At 36.7% G+C, this 19105-nt stretch overlaps 2 protein-coding genes across 12 annotated transcripts in view; one reads left to right on the top strand and one right to left on the bottom strand.

The window, feature by feature from the left end:
* The window catches only part of LOC145689900 (pre-mRNA-splicing factor 38B), a 47330-nt gene extending 44458 nt beyond the window's left edge, over window positions 1–2872 (bottom strand). For 8 of the 11 annotated variants that reach the window (XR_014132119.1, XR_014132120.1, XM_081764218.1 and 5 more), the window contains exons 1-2: window positions 2141–2188; window positions 176–338 (exon numbers count right to left, since the gene is read on the bottom strand). Coding sequence is in view for 9 of the 11 variants with exons in the window: in XM_081764218.1 (XP_081620344.1) it covers window positions 176–338; window positions 2141–2173 (196 nt within the window). In the remaining 2 variants the exon portion in view is untranslated. Of the gene's footprint in view, window positions 1–175; window positions 339–2140; window positions 2198–2621 lie in introns of those variants that run through there. The other 3 variants (XM_081764214.1, XM_081764215.1, XM_081764216.1) reach the window with 3 other exon arrangements.
* A 14393-nt stretch (window positions 2873–17265) lies between these two features.
* The window catches only part of LOC145689898 (protein EFR3 homolog B-like), a 114770-nt gene continuing 112930 nt past the window's right edge, over window positions 17266–19105 (top strand). The window contains exon 1 of the mRNA XM_081764210.1: window positions 17266–17403. Within this exon, the coding sequence (XP_081620336.1) occupies window positions 17366–17403 (38 nt within the window). The 5' untranslated portion in view covers window positions 17266–17365. The remainder of the gene's footprint in view (window positions 17404–19105) is intronic.

Here is a 19105-nt window from a genome sequence, read left to right as displayed (position 1 = left end):
AATATCTCAATGTATGCATATTAACGCATTAATATTTATAAAAGAACGAGTATTGTTACATGTGTGGTGCATCAATAGTTATTAAGAACAAATCAGCGGTTTAAGTAACCCAGAGGAGTAATCTTTGACACACTACACAGGTCACAATATTCGCTCTTTTATATTGAATACTTACCTTTAAAATAATGTGATGACTGAATGTTCGTCAAAATTAGTGGATTCAAATTCATTGTTCGTTCGTTGCCCCATAATGGCAATACGTTGTTTTTCTTTTCGCCTTTTTGTCCGCCGGGTTTCTTTTCGTCCTGTGCACCAGGAGTCATGGTGCAGGTTGCAATCTGCACAGAAAGAAAGAAAACTTAAATAAAGCTCTGCATTCAAGATATTTTTATTAATTAAACACAAACAAACAAACTGTTTGCTGGGCAAAACAATATACCGTAGTCATATTAAAAAACTACGTACATGTGACAGTTTTACCAAGTAACACTGGCTTCATCAGACACTATCGATAGAGTCTGATGAAGCCAAAGTGTCAGCTGGCGAAAGTGTCACATGTATCTAGTTTTTTAATGTGAATATATTGTTTTGCCCAGCAAACAGTTTGTTTGTGTTTAATTATATACCAAGCAAAGCTTCTTATGGAAAATATATATATATTTTTTTGAAGTATTTGTAATATGGCATTCTAACGAGGTACAGACCAACGTAACTACTGAGTAGCTTTACCCTGGAAAGTTTAGTTATATCCTTTCACTACTATATTTAATTTTCTCACTGGAAACATCATTAGATATTTGTAATTAGAATAACCAGTAGACTACTTGTAATTATATCCTTTAGACCTTTCCTCACGAAACTAAGAACATTTACTACTTACTTGAACATCTAATGAAGAAACTGAGATATATCAAAACACTTGCAAAAATGGTATAAGCGGTCGACTTGTTACTCTAAAACAACTATTTGGTGTTGTTTCCAGTGAGGAAATGATATATGTAGTGAAAGGATGGCTTCCACCAGAAGATGAGTTCCCTCGTGGCTTTATGTTTACCGTACGCATCTTTGGTGAGGGGACGTGCCAATGGAGCATGCGCGTTAGTGACGGTGGGTATGTGCATACGCGCGGGTACTGAAAACAAGTGTGTTTCGGGAATCATACGAGTTTCAATAGTATGTCATGGCTTCATACAAGTAGCGCTTCAATTGTAAACATAAAACATAGTTTCTGAACATTGTGCAGAAATACATCACCATTGGAAAATAGTATCTAATGCAGTATCTTTCATATGCATTCACTATTTCTATATGCCGTCGTAAAGAACTCGTAGTGATTTTACACTAATAACCATACACTTGTAAAGCTAAAATACAGCTGTATTACTTTGTATTTAATTCTATCGCCTGCTGAAATTTATTCGAGGCATGTTTAGCAGAAGGGGGTCCTGAAGTACGTAAAAAATACAAAATTTACAGGAGAAATGGATGATGCAAGTACTTAGACCTAAGATAACGTAACCAAATATAACCTAAACCTAATAATATTAGAAATTCTATTACTTTTCGGAAAATTATGTTGGACTCCTACACTAACATAATTTAACATACCCTAACCTAACGTAACGTAACGTGAACAGAAATTATAGAAATTTTAACATCTGCTAAACATAACCCAATTATTCTTCATAAACATGCCTTTTCATGTAATATCTTGAACTTTACCTGTAAATTTTCCAAAACGTGCTGTGCCAAAAGTAAACCAGCACCGAGTGAATAATAGAATATTTATTTATATGGCATTTATATTCTTACTCCATGCATGCACCCATACAGTAACTCTACGCACTTAGTAGGCAGGGATTAAATGCATTTGGAGTATCTTTTGACGAAGAAACATGATTCTAATTGTTAGTATCTGGTCGCATCAGGATACTTATGCTGCACACTTTTCTACATTTTACGTTCCAAGACAATGAACCAATTTATATGAAAGCAAAACATTTGGAAAAAGAACACACGAGTCTCCGAAATTTTTTGCTACTACGATCGTCAATTTCTTATCTATATGACTTTCAGGTTATTTAAAAAAAAAAAAAAAAAAAAAATACAGACCAACTAGTCAAAGATACCATAAGCCTACCTGTAGACAAAACGGTAAAATCGAAGATACCATACCTGTATACAAACTGTGCAGTATACATGATGGTATGTAAACAGTCGTAATTAACTATATTGCGACTTATAAATTGCTTATCGCAGTACTTAAATGTAAACAAACAGGTATCACACATACGCATTCGAATTATCATTATTGTTCTGCATAAATTCAACGCGTCGTACGAACTCAGAACAGATAGCGCCACATTACAGAAATGAAGCTTTTTATGATAAAATCTTAAACACAACACACAAAATAAACATCATTGCTACCAATGAAAACAAGCTACACACTTAGAACTACATGTGCAATCAATGCAACATCGACTGTACATCCTTCTATAGTCTCATATGTGCCCCGGAAATAAAAACACACGCCAAGAAACGAACTCAGAAATAGTATTGTTTAAAAAAATAATACTAGTAATTTAAAACTTGAGAATTAAAATAAATCAAAAATATACCATTATCTAGGTACTCCACGATAAAACATATATTTTAACACTGTTCACTGAAACAAGAATAAAAATAATGCACAAGTCGAAAATGAAAAACACACACCTCAACAAACATCCACCATTAAAACTTTGAGTCACGTGACACTGCCATGGTCTGAAAAAGGTGAAGAGGATTATTCACTTTCAAAATGAAAGTATTTGTAAACTGTGAAAAATATTTTTTGGAGAATTTTAACATAATTATTTTCACACATATTTTAAGGTTATACATAACTTTCTACATATACACATTTAATAGGCAATTTAAGCCAAAATGGAAGATTTTGATATAACTATTTGGAAAACAAACGAATAGTAAACTTTTTCGGTATAGTTGATATCAGTCCTCAATTATGATTTTGTATAATAAATTAGACAAAACCGTTTTCAGAGGATAGTTTGAAAACAGATTTATAGTATAACAAAAATGTTTGACTATTTGATCATAAAATGATGAATTTATGAACTTTTATCTCTTGTTAATAATGAATAATTCAACCTTATAATTTATTTTTTTCTCTTTCTTTGGGGGGGGGGGCAGGGCATCTCAGGAACGATTTGATTTGCATGAACGCAACACAAAAACTGAATTTTAATTTGCGATAATCAATTCGGCATGGCAATCGAAATTGATTTCTGCATGTTTTGCGCTACGTTACGCTCAACAGTTTAGTAAGGGATCTTACGGAATAAGGCACATTCCCATCCTCTAGATCGTATCATCATAATCTCGTCAAAATAACAGTTGTTTCTTTTTCGTTTCTTCTTAATCATTTCTTTTAGTATATTTTGTTCTGAAAAACAGTTCTGGAGCTCCAAGGGACTTATTTTGAAAACTACTAAGGGCACATTCCATTTTAACCTTTGTAAAAATTGCCAAGTATAACGTAACGCACAACTTAAAGGAAAAGTATATAATTTATATTAAATTTAATAGGACTTATGCAGAGACGTTCTGACGCGTGATTAGTATCATACTAAAGAGTTTGACTAACATATGTTTCCAACAATAGTTTAGTATGTCGCTAACCCTACTTCAAAAGAACTCTGCATAAGGACCAATAAGTATAAGATTTAATCTTATGCCGCCTTATGCAGAGTCGTTTTGACGTATGATTAGCATCATACTAAAAGTCTGACTACTGCAGGAAACAAATGTTAGTCGAACTCTTTAGTATGTTACTAATCACGCGTCAGAAAGACTCTGCGTAAGGCCCATACTTATTATCGCAACTAAAACTCAGATTTTGAGTTGCGCGGACACAAACAGTTACAGAATGGAGTCTAAATCCTGTAATACTATTGTAAAATGTTTCAAATATTGGAAATTCTATTATGTTGTTTGCACACCGTCAAAGAAAGCTTGAACAAGACAATTAGATACCTCAAATTTACACGTTCAAAGGAATATTGTTCAAGACACTTGAACAAGAGTCTCGAACAGTGTTGCTATAGTCCAATCTCTGGAGTGGGCTGAAAAAAGTACCAAATTGAAATAAAAAGGGCTGAATTCATTATTTTATACCAGTGTAATACATGGCTCTATAATAACACGAAACTAAAAGAGGTGAAGTTCTAGAACACTCTCACCCCCTCTCCCAAGAGTGCAAGTACAGAAAGTAATCTTTTTTTAAAAAAAAAAAAAACTTTTTAAAAACATCCAAATAGGAGGAACCCGAAGAACCTTGGAAGTAGAAAAAACTTTTGTTGCGGATAGGAAGATAACAGAGGCCGCAAATTAAAAGGAAAAACAGTTATCATCTTCGGTATGTATTGTAACGAAACCAAACGCGCCTCTATTTCAAAGTGACCAATAAACCGAAACGGTATTAAACCATATATGAAAAAATATAAAACTAGAAACAAATCAATCATCTTCGAGTTCGAGTGTTAATAGTACGTTATAAATAATAAACTATTAAAATATAAATTATTGCACTTTATTCTCGCTTGTTTCACGACCGAAGAAGGACAATAGACTGTAAGAAGAATATAAGGTAAGTAAACTGACATTTAAGACGTACAACCGGTCAGTGGGTCCCAGAAGATTCCCTGAAAGACATCAAAAGAAAGAGATGTAGAGAAAGTCTTACTGATACCTTTGAATATGTGACAAGTATTTGTTAAATGGTGCTGAATTCGGTAGAATGGTACCAAAGTTTTCACAAAAGGGGCTGAAAATGCCAGCGTGGTACCAACGGGCCGACAAATGACAAAAAGGGCTGAATTTGGTACATGGCAACAGTGTTCTCGAATGAACTTGAAACCAAGGTTGCTTGAAATGACAGGTTGCCTCACACGGGATAAACATCGCGGCGTGACGTCACTGAAGGCCCGCTTTCTCCCTGCGAAGGCAGAAGTACAGGCAAAAATCAACTATTTATGCCTACGAACGTTGCATTTTTACTGAAGTTATTAGCATTGTTATTCTTTATTGTAAAATATTTCATTATTGTAAAATATTGTAAAATATTAGTACTCATTGCTGTCCCAGACAGCACAATGCACGTACAGTATCCGTATAATACATGTACAATTGCACGGATGCAACATGTGCATCATCTGTATAAATGCACGCTGTACATGTGATGCAAATATACATGCCAGGTTCTATTCAACATCTTCACGTGCACAGAACATGTGCAATGCACACGTACACGTCATGCACAAGTGATTTACACCTACCGCGCAGGTGATTTACAAGTAGCACGTATTCGATTTACATGTAGTTCACAGGTGATTTACATGTAGGAAAGAGGTGATTTACACGTTGCACACAGGTGATTTACATGTAGCACACAGGTGATTTACACGTAGTAACCAGGTGATTTACATGTAGGAAAGCGGTGATTTACACGTTGCACACAGGTGATTTACATGTAGCACACAGGTGATTTACACGTAGTAACCAGGTGATTTACATGTAGGACAGAGATGATTTACACGTTAACACACAGGTGATTTACACGCAGTACCCAGGTGATTTACATGTAGGACAGAGGTGATTTACACGTAGCACATAGGTGATTTACACGCAGTACCCAGATGATTTACATGTAGGACAGAGATGATTTACATGCAGTACCCAGGTGATTTACATGTACGATAGAGGTGATTTGAAGCAGTACCCAGATGATTTACATGTAGTGCACAGGTGATTTCCTCGTAGTACAGAGGTGATGTAAAAGCAAATTCGAGATGCAACGAAAAAAGGAGTTTATATATGTGGTGTCTTACGCAGTAACACCATCTATAACTGCAAAGACATCACCTTCAAAGTATATAACAAGTAACTAATAATTGTCAGTGAGAATTTAGGTTTGGAGTTTATTATTTGCAACGAGCAAAGCTTTAGGTAGTATCTTTGACATGTTTGCCAAGTAACAAATAACGCAACATATTCTGCTGTAATCGGTCATGAAAATAATTTTGTAAACCTATGAACTGCCTGACTGTAGTTACATCAGTAGAATGCTGCCACCTGTTTATCTTGTATCCTAGCTCAGTGGACGTTATGGAGTTTTTACAATCATTCAGCTGTTATTCGTCGAAAACTCTATAACACCGCCTCGAGGAAAAACGACACCTACTAAAAATGGAGGTTACTTTCTGTTGATGAGAATGAGAGTAAAAGAATGAAAGTAAAAGTATACACTTGCACGGTATTATGGACGTCTCATACACACGTGCAGTAGCCGTGCAAATACCCATGTGCACACAACGGCTTAAGCACCAGTAATTTAAATGTGCTTCATCCACGCAAATGCACATGTGCACATGCACGGCTCAAGCATGGGTTATGTACATGCGCTGCATCCACGCAAAAGCACATGTATACATAACGGCTACAGCACAGCTTATATAAATGTGTGCTTCATCCATGCAAATGCACATGTGCACATAACGGCTTAAGCACGGGTTACGTACGTGCGCTGCATCCATGCAAATGCACATGCGTATATAACGGCTTAAGCACGGGTTATATAAATATGTGCTTCATCCATGCAAATGCATATGTGCACATAACGGCTTAAGCACGGGTTACGTACGTGCGCTGTATCCATGCAAATGCACATGTGTACATAACGGCTTAAGCACGGGTTATATAAATGTGTGCTTCATCCATGCAAATGCACATGTGCACATAACGGCTTAAGTACGGGTTCTGTACGTGCGCTGCATCCACGCAAAATCACATGCGTATATAACGGCTTAAACACGGGTTATATAAATATGTGCTTCATACATGCAAATGCATATGTGCACATAACGGCTTAAGCACGGGTTACGTACGTGCGCTGTATCCATGCAAATGCACATGTGTACATAACGGCTTAAGCACGGGTTATATAAATGTGTGCTTCATCCATGCAAATGCACATGTGCACATAACGGCTTAAGTACGGGTTCTGTACGTGCGCTGCATCCACGCAAAATCACATGTATACATAACGGCTACAGCACGGGTTATATAAATGTGTGCTTCATCCATGCAAATGCACATGTGTACATAACGGCTTAAGCACGGGTTACGTACGTGCGCTGCATCCACACAAATGCACATGTGTATATAACGGCTACAGCACGGGTTATATAAATGTGTACTTCATCCATGCAAATGCACATGTGCACATAGCGGCTTTAAGCACGGGTTCTGTACTTGTGCTTCATCCACGCAAATGCACATGTGTATGTAATGGCTTAGGCACGGGTTATGTAAATGTGTACTTTATCCATGCAAATGCACATGTTCACATGCACGACTTAGTCACTGATTATGTACCTGTGCATAACCCACGTAAATGCACATGTGCACATAGACGGGTTATGTATGTGTGCTTCATCCACGCAAATTCACGTGTACGGCTTATGCATGTGTTCATCATCCACACAAATGTACATGTGCAAATGTACGGCTTATGCATGGATAGTGCACATATGTCGTACACGTACGTGTTGTCTGGGGTGTCTAATAAGGAAATTGAAAAGAAAAATTGAAATACGCGTCGAACTTCCTTCATTTTCTTCCTCCTTCAATGCGTAAATAACCCTACAACGGAGGAAAGAAATGCAAAAGATCGTAAATAATAATAATAATAATAATAATAATAATAATCAAGTAAACTCAAGTATCATCCTAACATATTTATGAAGTTAATGAAGTGCTCAGAAATGCAGGTTATGAATTGAAATATACCACTTCAGCACTTCAGCATAAACGCTTTTTGGTACACGATAGCGGTCACGTTTGTCAACCGTATTAAAACAAACTTTGTACACAATTAGTATGGAGTAAAACCTTGGGACACAGTCGAAGATAGGTCAAATCGTTGTAGGGGCTGGGAGTCTAGCCTCCCCCGCCCTCCAAAACACAGTTATGTTAACTTAAGCTAGCAGCTGCATTTCTATTCGAATCAAACGAACTTTATACATTGGAAATTAGTAAGTTTCTTTAAAATCTACAATACTTCGATATCTATCTACTGTATACAGGCCCATGCCGGAATGGATTTCTTGTTTTTATAATTATTAGTTAATTAATATAATTTATTAAGATCTTCAGGCATCTGTTGCTCATTTCGCGATTGAAGGACGTGGTAGGCGCCTATTTTTAAAGAGTACCATTCCCGTATATCCCGGTGAGATTGAGGAGAGATGCTGAATTTGTGTGTGTTGGTAGCTATATATATATATATATATATATATATATATATATATATATATATATATATATATATATATATATATATATGTGAATTCGCGATTTATACATATCTTTTCTATCATTTGTTTTGGATTTTGTATCAGCTGCTTTTCTTTTCATTTAGCTGTTTTGGTTTTTAGTTATTAGATTTACTTGAATTGTGTGTGCTTTAATTCTGTAAATAGCCTACAAGTTTTGAATGAATTCGATGCCATGATTTCTGTAAATAACTTATATATATAAGCAATTTGCCCAGCTCATCACTGAGGAAAAACTTGCAATTAAGGCAATTCAGGAGTGTTAAAAAAATATTTGGTTTAAATTCGCAGGACGTCTTATTGCAGCAAAGTTGTTTGCACTAGATATATTTTCACAATTTGTTTTAAATTTTCCTAGATAAACTGTGAATAAAGTGTGTTCGATTTACTTTTTTAATATATAACACTAATCTCTGACATGAACTGTCTTCAGTCTAAGCTACAGAGGAATTTGGATAATTGTCAGGGACTGGGTTTGCTAGAATGAGTTGTTCACAATAATCTACAAAAAATATTTAGTGAATCTACAAAGATTCTGAAATTAATATTAACTGTACCTATGACGTCAGCAAAAGGAGAAAGGCGTTTTTCCACATCGAAAAGAATTGACATTTTCAAGGAATTGAATGTTTCAAGAAAGGTTATTACCATTGGTTATGCTTTTCAACGAAAAAGACCTGATAATAAGAATACCCGAGTTCAACTAGCATGTATTAGACAGATTTGCTCCAACCAAAGAGAAGAGAGTGGACTCACCAATTAAATAAGGTGACTAATCGGATAACATTATTTGCATTATTTTTTTTATTTAAAAAAAAAAACAATTTTATTTAATTTCACACGGCACATCATTTGCATCTAAAGTTATGCTGATTAGTCAATGAGTCCAGTTTATATCTTCTGTCTCCGATCGTTCGTACTGCAACACCCGAAACCACAATCCACTGGACGCCACTGGTTTGGTAGTAGATGGGGAAGGTAGTAGCTTTAGAACAGTGTCTGGTAAACTTATGTTCCCACATAACCAGTCTGCATTCGATGTTAGGAATCATTCAGGATAAAAATGAGATTTGTCCCATCTGTAAGCTTTCTGACATAGGCTTCTTACAAATACCTTTACATTCTTTTCAATACAGGGTTTTCATAAAGTCTGGACGGATTTAATTTGCTTATAATTTTCTTAAAAATGCTCATAATGAAATCAAATAAAGTGCAAACGGTAGCGGAAGGATTAAATTTTTAGTTGGCAACACTGTTAGATAAGCGGCAACTCTGAACACGTTGAGTGAGGGAGAGGGAGGGCAAGGGTCAGTTTCTTACCAAATTCCATCCATTGTTGTTTTCATTGTTGTTTCAATGTTTTCTGTTAAAAGTAAGTTGTAAGCTGTATTGGTGTGTGTGTGTCTTTTAAAGAAATAAATAAATGAAAAACTCCTCTGAGAATACTATTTTTTTTTACCGTATCAAAGATGACGTCGGTGAAAGAGAAAGCGCAATGTGTTCTGTGGTACGCAGAGCTAAAATCACCAATTCTGGTGTGTCGAAAGTTCACCAAAGAGTTCAAAAAGCCGGCTCCGACTGAGAGTGCAATCCGAAAGTGGCATGCTAAGTTCTTGGAGACAGGAAGCGTCCTGGACCGTCCTAGAAGTGGGAGGCCGCACACATCGCCTGCAACAGTGAGCAGGGTAAAGCCCGTTATAGACGAACAAATATTTCATCATATATTGTATCAAATATTTCATCAAAGTGGAATTTGAACTTGTATGATACCAAGTTGTATGCAACTTTTGGGTTGGTTACAACATTTGATACAACTGTTCTAAAATAGAACTTGTTCTATTTCTATCCAACATTGTATCAAAGAAAACAAACGAAAATCGCTATGCGGTGGCACTAAAATCGAGTATGTGGACGCGGAAACAATTGACATTCTTTTGATGCATACTAGCAGTAATCTGTTTTGTATAACTATAAAATTAGAGAATATTAGGGCTAAGTACCACAGACGACTTCCCAAAATTGGCGTAGATTGAGAATATTCCGTGATTTTTTTAAAAAAGCAAAAACTTTCTTTCACTTTTCTTGATTTAAATGATTTCTAGCATGTTATTGCTTTGGCGCATACTCAGATTATTGCGTACACATTGACAATATGCCTATATATGATGTGTCTGGAATGATCATGTGCTATCTTATTATATGTAGTTATTTCTTCACGAAATTAATTCTTAATGCCTTAAAAATTGTTTCTCAGGGTAGGAGTTGCATTCATGTGTGCAGATTCACTTTACGAGGGCTTTCTTTAAGGGTCTTCACTTCAGCGAAATTAAACTACCGCTAATTTTAGTTTTTCTGTATTATCTTCAAAATTAATAAAAATATTCGAAAAGCAGAAACGTAGTGAAGTAGACAATACAATTGTGCATATGATACTTTTACTGCAATTCACCTATCTGCTTTTGATATGCCGCTATTTACAGAACCCGCAAAAACTGTTAAATCTATCTACAGGTGCAAATCGAAAGCAGATAGATGAGTTGTGATAACGGTATCACACACAAAATCGTATTGTTTAGTTCACTACGTTTCTGCTTTTCGGATATTTGTATTTGTTTTGAGGATATTACAGAAAAACTCTAAAATCAGCGGTAGTTTAATTACGCAGTAGAGAAGACCTTTAAGGTATAAATACGCATCGAATGAATATCATTTAAAAAGGGACTGCAGGTAAAGCAACTTACGATAGGTGGCCATTAAAAGCGAGGATGATATTTAACCGATTCAGAGCAGGAGCACAGCATGGGACCCACAAGTTAGTACAGGATTTTGTTCGCAAGAGAGGCATCAATAGCTGAAAGTGAGAGCCAAAATGAGGATACTGTAAAACACTTGATGTTGCATAAAATCAAAATAGGTTAGAGTGCGTAACATTTTGGCATTTCTAAATATAAATTAGTAGTTTCCTACACTGAAAAATTTCTCCGGAATTTAATATCTTACAGAACCCTCGTTAATGTGTACTCTCTCATTTTAACTGTAAAACCTAACATTTGGTAACTGTTTAGTAATGGGGGGCTAACACTAACAAAGACAGAAAACAATGTGTACTGCGGCACTCTAACCCGCCTTTACTCGCTAACGCTCGCTCGGCAATACTGTGTGAATTAAATGTTATTAACCTAATCTGACCGAATGTGAATAGAAAATTGCAAAAAAGTCAATTAAAAACCTAGTCCCACAAAGCTAAACAATAGCCTAACATTTTTATGACGGATTATTTATTCTTAATCAGTGCTCCAAAGTTACAAAAGTTAGTCGAGAATTAACTGAATTAGACGAAATTTAAGCATCGGACCAATAAATAGAATATAGATTGATACGTATTTACTGAACAAGAAAGGAACCATGAAAATAAGATTTATTTGGGAATAGCAATAAAGAAGGGAAATGAGACAGAAGTAACTGTGAATAGTCATTCCATTCATTTCTACAACCTTATTCATTATAGTTACACCAGCATGTGCTACCATAAAACTCATATACGTTCATGTCACCTAACAACTGAATCAAGAAATATAAACAATTGAGCAATGATATTAACCTTTATATTTGATCGTATATAATGGGTGCGAAAGTTTTACCCAACTTATTTGATCAAATTACCATCAAAGAAAAGTTTGATACAATATTTGATGGAAAAGTTTGACGATGTATAATTGGCTTAAGGGAAAGCATCATCAACAGCCCACAGAAGTCGATTCCTAGACGGTCCACGGAGACGCCGAGTTGGAGGTGTGGCGGTGAATGAACTGAGCTGGTGCAGATTATAGGTAAAAATTTAATCCTTCCGCTACTGTTTGCACTTTATTTGATTTCAATATGAGCATTTTTATGTAAATTATAAGCGAATTAAATCCGTCTATACTTTATGAAAACCCTGTATAATCAGAAAGATGTTAAACGCTGACTATTTTCGAAACAAGTTCAAACACGTTCTCAAAGAACCCAGTTTTTTGTTGACGCGATCAAACATCAAATATTGCTTGCCGGGAGATTGAGGACGCCATCCTAAAATAATATATAATTATTAGAAGCGCAAATATGCGCAGAATTTTTCTTCATATTATTTTAATGCACATCCTAGCACATGGACTAAAATCAGTCTGACGTCTGTATACGACTGTATAAGAGACTTCGAATCTACACTACATTAATGATAATGTTAAATAAGACATGATGACATTGTTACAGGTTAGGAGTTATTACTGAGGGTTCACAGACGCAAGACACTGCTAGACGTACATATGAAACTTACAATTAGTTCAATAATACAAGGCAATGACACTCCAAACACACTGCAATATTTTGAGATAATACCTTTCGTTTCTGATTCATTTTCAACTGTACACGCCACGAGTTACTTTGATCGAATTTGGGGTCTTTATGCGACTTCCCTGTCGCTGATAATGACAATTCTTATTGCTATTCTTCTTCGTGGAACCCTTGCCTTACAATCTATCACATTTTTTCATGGACTCAATTTTTTCCAATTAAATCCCCCTGGATTGATCAAATAACACACTGTGCCCCTATGGTAGTCACAATGACGTTACCTTCATTTACAAATTCGGTAGGAGGGAAGATAAACGGGCCCTCGGATTTTCGGTTCAAAATCGATCACAACGTCTTCCTTAGGTCTCAAATAGTGTTTCCTGAAATTTTCAGACCGCGGAAACTTCAGAAAGGTGCCCAAAATTACTATAGAATTTACCAGATATGGGCAGGGAAGATAAACGGGCCCTCAGATTTTCGGTTCAAAATTGATCACATTGTCTTCCTTAGGTCCCAAATAGTGTTTCCTGAAAATTCCAGACCGCGGAAACTTCAGAAAGGTGCCCAAAATTACTATAGAATTTACCAGATATGGGCAGGGAAGATAAACGGGCCCTCAGATTTTCGGTTCAAAATTCCTACGAACATCTTCCTTAGGTCCCAAATAGTGTTTCCTGAAATTTTCAGACCGCGGAAACTTCAGAAAGGTGTCCAAAATAACTATAGAATTTACCAGATATGGGCAGGGAAGATAAACGGGCCCTCAGATTTTCGGTTCAAAATTCCTACGAACATCTTCCTTAGGTCCCAAATAGTGTTTCCTGAAATTTTCAGACCGCGGAAACTTCAGAAAGGTGTCCAAAATAACTATAGAATTTACCAGATATGGACAGGGAAGATGAATGGGCCCTCAGATTTTCGGTTCAAAATTGATTACAACGTTTTCCTTAGGTCCCAAATAGTGTTTCCTGAAAATTCCAGACCGCGGAAACTTCAGAAAGGTGCCCAAAATTACTATAGAATTTACCAGATATGGGCAGGGAAGATAAACGGGCCCTCAGATTTTCGGTTCAAAATTGATCACAGCGTCTTCCTTAGGTCCCAAATAGTGTTTCCTGAAAATTGCAGACCGCGGAAACTTCAGAAAGGTGCCCAAAATTACTATAGAATTTACCAGATATGGACAGGGAAGATGAATGGGCCCTCAGATTTTCGGTTCAAAATTGATTACAACGTTTTCCTTAGGTCCCAAATAGTGTTTCCTGAAAATTCCAGACCGCGGAAACTTCAGAAAGGTGCCCAAAATTACTATAGAATTTACCAGATATGGGCAGGGAAGATAAACGGGCCCTCAGATTTTCGGTTCAAAATTCCTACGAACATCTTCCTTAGGTCCCAAATAGTGTTTCCTGAAATTTTCAGACCGCGGAAACTTCAGAAAGATGTCCAAAATAACTATAGAATTTACCAGATATGGACAGGGAAGATGAATGGGCCCTCAGATTTTCGGTTCAAAATTGATTACAACGTTTTCCTTAGGTCCCAAATAGTGTTTCCTGAAAATTCCAGACCGCGGAAACTTCAGAAAGGTGCCCAAAATTACTATAGAATTTACCAGATATGGGCAGTGAAGATAAACAGGCCCTCAGATTTTCGGTTCAAAATTCCTCACAACATTTTCCTCAAGTCCCAAACAGTGTTTCCTGAAAATTTCAGACCGCGGAAACTTCAAAAAGATGCCCAAAATTACTACAGAATTTACCAGTATGGGCACGGTAGATTAACGGGCCTTCAGAGTTTCGGTTCAAAATTGATCACAACATCTTCCCTTGGTCGCAAATAGTGTTTCCTGAATATTTCAGACTGCGGAAACTTCAGAAAAGTGCCCAAAATTGCAATAGAATTTACCAGATATAGGCAGGAAAGATAAACGGGCCGTCGGATTTTCGGTTCAAAATTCCTACGAACATCTTCCTTAGGTCCCAAACAGTGTTTCCTGAAAATTTCAGACCGCGGAAACTTTAGAAAGGTGCCCAAAATTACTATAGAATTTACGAGATATGGACTGGGAAGATAAACGGGCCCTCGGATTTTCGGTTCAAAATTGATCATATCTTCCTTAGGTCCCCCGTGGTCTGAAATTTTAAGGAAACACTATTTGGAACCTAAGGAAGATGTGACCAATTTTGAACCGAAAATCCGAAGGCCCGTTTATCTTCAAAGTCGTGCTCTCAACGGGTCGGGTCGGGTGGGATTGAAGACCGACCCGACCCGACCCGACCCGACCCGTGACTGCAATTGACTGACTCGCCCCGTGATCCGACCTGATTGACCTGACACGACCCGAGCTGATTCGATCCGAAAATTTAAAAATACAGTATGATAATTAGTTGTAAAGTACTAATTTTATTTCATATCTTTCAGCGCAACAAATGAAATTCAAACAATTCGCACCCTGGGTCTTGGTCATCAATACTGCGTCTTATTCTTTGTGTTGCAGTCAAGTCTTGGTCCCGCATTTCGCAGTCTTGGTTGTCTTTCTATACAAGAGCCAAGGATGCTCGCCTCATCGGTTCAAATGAAGACTAAGTGTGATTTTGATTATGGTGTTTCATACTATACGGAAAGCAAGAAAATACGCTCATCCCTAATTGGTGGTCACCAAAACAAGGCCAAGAGCAAGATTACTATGCACTTCGTCTTGCATATCCAATCTTTATCTTGTTCTCGTATCGATGTCTTTGGGCGTGGTGAAATAAAATGAAATATTCAGTTTAAGGTCCCTCGATTCTGCACCGAGGCTAAGTGATATGGTGACCATGAGAAATGAATGAAATGGTGGAATGAAGAAAGTGGGAGGAAACAAGAGTACCCTGAGAAATCCCACTACATGGCGTTTCTCCACCACAAAGCCCACTTAGCACAAGCTGGGATCGAACCATGAACACCATGCTCCAGAGATGGATTCTCTACCACTGAGCCACCGCGGCCCTGCTTGGGCTTGGTCGTCCATATCCAATCTTTCTTTTGGCTTTGCTAAAACAACTTCTAGTTTTATTCTAAATGGAGAATCCATATTGGCGTAGATATTAATATTACAGTCGATTCGTAAAATCAATGTTCCACATTTAAAAATCAAAGTACACACAATTACAAAAATAAGCATTTACCATAAAAACACTAGCTGCAAGTCTTTAAAATAGATATATGGTTTCTATAAAATCAATTGAAAATTGCTATTTTTAATTAGGCAGCTAGTGAAAAACAGCAGCTTTCGACTCCAGCCGAGTTTAAGCTCAACCTAAACTCAATTGACCAAAGTGAACTGATCGGACTGACCCGATCCGAGCTGACACGACTCACCCGACCCGTAACCCGACTCGGATCGGGTCGGGTCATGGGACGGATTGGGTCAACCCGACCCGTTTGAGACCACTACTTCCCAGTCCATATCTGGTAAATTCTGTAGTAATTTTGGGCACCTTTCTAAAGTTTCCGCGATCTGAAATTTTCCGGAAACACTGTTTGGGACCTAAGGAAGACGTTGTGATCAATTTTGAACCGAAAATCTGAGGGCCCGTTTATCTTCTCTGCCCATATCTGGTAAATTCTATAGTAATTTTTGGCACCTTTCTCAAGTTTCCGCGGTCTGAAATTTTCAGGAAACATTATTTGGGATCTAAGGAAGACGCTGTGATCAATTTTGAACCGAAAATCTGAGGGCCCGTTTATCTTTCCTGCCCATATCTGGTAAATCCTATAGTAATTTTGGGCACCTTTCTGAAGTTTCCGCGGTCTGAAATTTTCAGGAAACACTATTTGGGACCTAAGGAAGACGTTGTGATCAATTTTGAACGGAAATTCCGAGGGCCCGTTTATCTTCCCTCCTACCACAAATTCTATATCGTGAATCTACATTTTAAATAAGAGCCATGGACACACATAATTATAAACTTTATAAAATTCTAACGTATCAGTATAAAATAAATAACAATATAAAAAGAAATTCAAATAGAAATATTGGAATATATGATGGATGATAAAAAATACAAAAATATATAATATTGAATAAAATCATGCACATAATGATACGGTAAAACAAAACATATTCCGCCTTATGCAGAGTCGTTTTGACGTATGATTAGAGTCATACTAAAGGCCTGACTATTGCAGGAAACATGTTACTCAAACTCTTTAGTATGGCACTAATTACGCGTCAAAACGACTCTGCATAAGGCCCATTAAAACTACTTTTTTATTGCTTAAAATAGAAAAGTAGCAGAGAAGACACATATAACGTATGACAAGAGATCCAATTCCATACGAGTTTGCGTAAACACAAAGCAAACTATGGGTTTTAGTTGCGGTAATCGGCATAGATTTTACAATAGGTTATTCTAGCACTTGTGTTGCTTTGCATTCCTCAAAATTCTGCGAAAATTGCTACAGAATGAGGCCGATAGTCTCTCTCAAGAGGAAATAGTTAACTAGACTTCAGACTGTGAAAAAGAAATCAAACACTTATAGTTGGTGCAAAGAAGAAGTAAGGGTGGATAAGAAAAAAGAAAAAACACCTTTATATGGTTAAGAAGGAAGGAAGGAAGGAAGAAGAAGTACAACGTAATTGAGTCTTCTGTATGATAAATACTTATATTTATATAATTATTGTTATGAGGTAACACATTTTTTGTTCTAAGCCGCTAGAAACACTGTTTTATGTAGAAAGATATAACTTTAGTGAACTCTCTAATGTAATAGCACTTCGACATTTTTTAAAATAAATTTTAATGTATCACCGGTGATGATGATGATGAACAATAAAATGTAATGAAAAAAGTGGTAAGAAACGGAAATCCGACGCAATAGTATTCAAGGGGGTCTAGGGGTTCCGGGCCCCCTAAATTTCCACTGGCCCCGTAAAAATTTTACGATAAGCTTGCAAATGAACTATAATTTGTTCATGAACTATAATATGGTTGGATCGGCCCCCCTATATTTTTCGGCTGGCTACTGGCCTGAAGTACCGGTAGTGTTTGTTCACCACAAAGCCTACTTAATAAGAGCTGGATCGAACCAAGGGTTCCCATTTACCAGAGGTGACCTCTCTACCACTGAGCCACTGATTTTATGTTATTGATACAATTTTACTTCAGGGATTCCACTTCAATTTCATTCCGTGTGTCCCGCCCTTTTCAGAAATCGATTCTTAGTAACTTAAAGAATTAGTCATACGTGGAACTGCATTTTTCGGTGCAGGGAAATTTTAGGACTTCTCCGTTATGCTTATAAATACAGTTTTTTCTTTGGTACGCAACTCTCTTAAGAATCTCTTAAGCATCTTTACAACGACCCAGATATTGCGTTTAGATTTACAGTATGCGTGCCATAAATTATATACATACAGAATTATTGTATATGTCATGAAATGATGAGTACGAAAAACGCACTATCCTATCCTAGATGGTCAGCATAAGGAAGATTTCTATCCATTCCGGCGTCAGTGAATATGAGAGTAAGTCAAGTAGGATGAAAAACACGTATCAAGTACGCTAGGTTGTCCCATTTTCCAATTTCTGGCAGCTCCAACTTTCCTTCAATTTATATTAATTCTTGTATACGATTTCTGTTAATTTCGCCATTACTTCTACTACCTACACAAAGTAATCTTCAGGCAGTGTATGTGTACTTACCGCTTGCGTAGTTCTATAGTTGTACATCGTAAATTAACTCACTGCCTTCAGCTTTACATACCGTAGTAGTTCTCTTATGCAGGATTCCGTATCGATGTCCTGTTTGTTGTTAATTGCCCTAACAGCAGTCACAACAGTGGGAAACGGTAGGCTAGCCAACTGTCAACATTGGTCTTACGTTAAAATTAGCCGCTTTGTCGAGCATTTGCCGAACAATTATCAATCATCGATGTAATTTCGGCAAAAGAAGTGAAAATGGGAAAGAATTGTAAGATAGAAATTGTTCGATAAAACAAATTGTTGGTTGACAAACGTACATTTTAAACTACGTTGAATCAACGTATTTTTCAACATTATTTTTGAAATTATATATTTCCAACCATGGACCGATACCTTACAAAGAACCGACCAAGTGCTGCTATAGTACAGTATGCACCTCATAGGTTCAACCCTCGTATATTCACATTACTTAAATTGTTATTTCAAAGTAATTACATGTTTCTTCTATGTGCTGCTGAAGGTGAACCTATTGTAAATCATTACCTTGCTCATTTGAAACTATTGATTTTGTTTTCGGGTAATGTTGTTACTTACACAGCTATTTATCTCTTATGTCAATTTGTAGCTTCTAAAAATTAAATACAGTGGAGTCCCGGTAATCCGAACAAGTCCAGGAGGAAAATTTAA

The sequence above is a fragment of the Thermobia domestica genome, chromosome 7, assembly GCF_964235325.1.
Source record: "Thermobia domestica chromosome 7, izTheDome1.hap1.1, whole genome shotgun sequence".
Classification (NCBI taxonomy): Eukaryota; Metazoa; Arthropoda; class Insecta; order Zygentoma; family Lepismatidae; genus Thermobia; species Thermobia domestica.
This window is presented reverse-complemented; position numbering and strand designations above follow the sequence as displayed.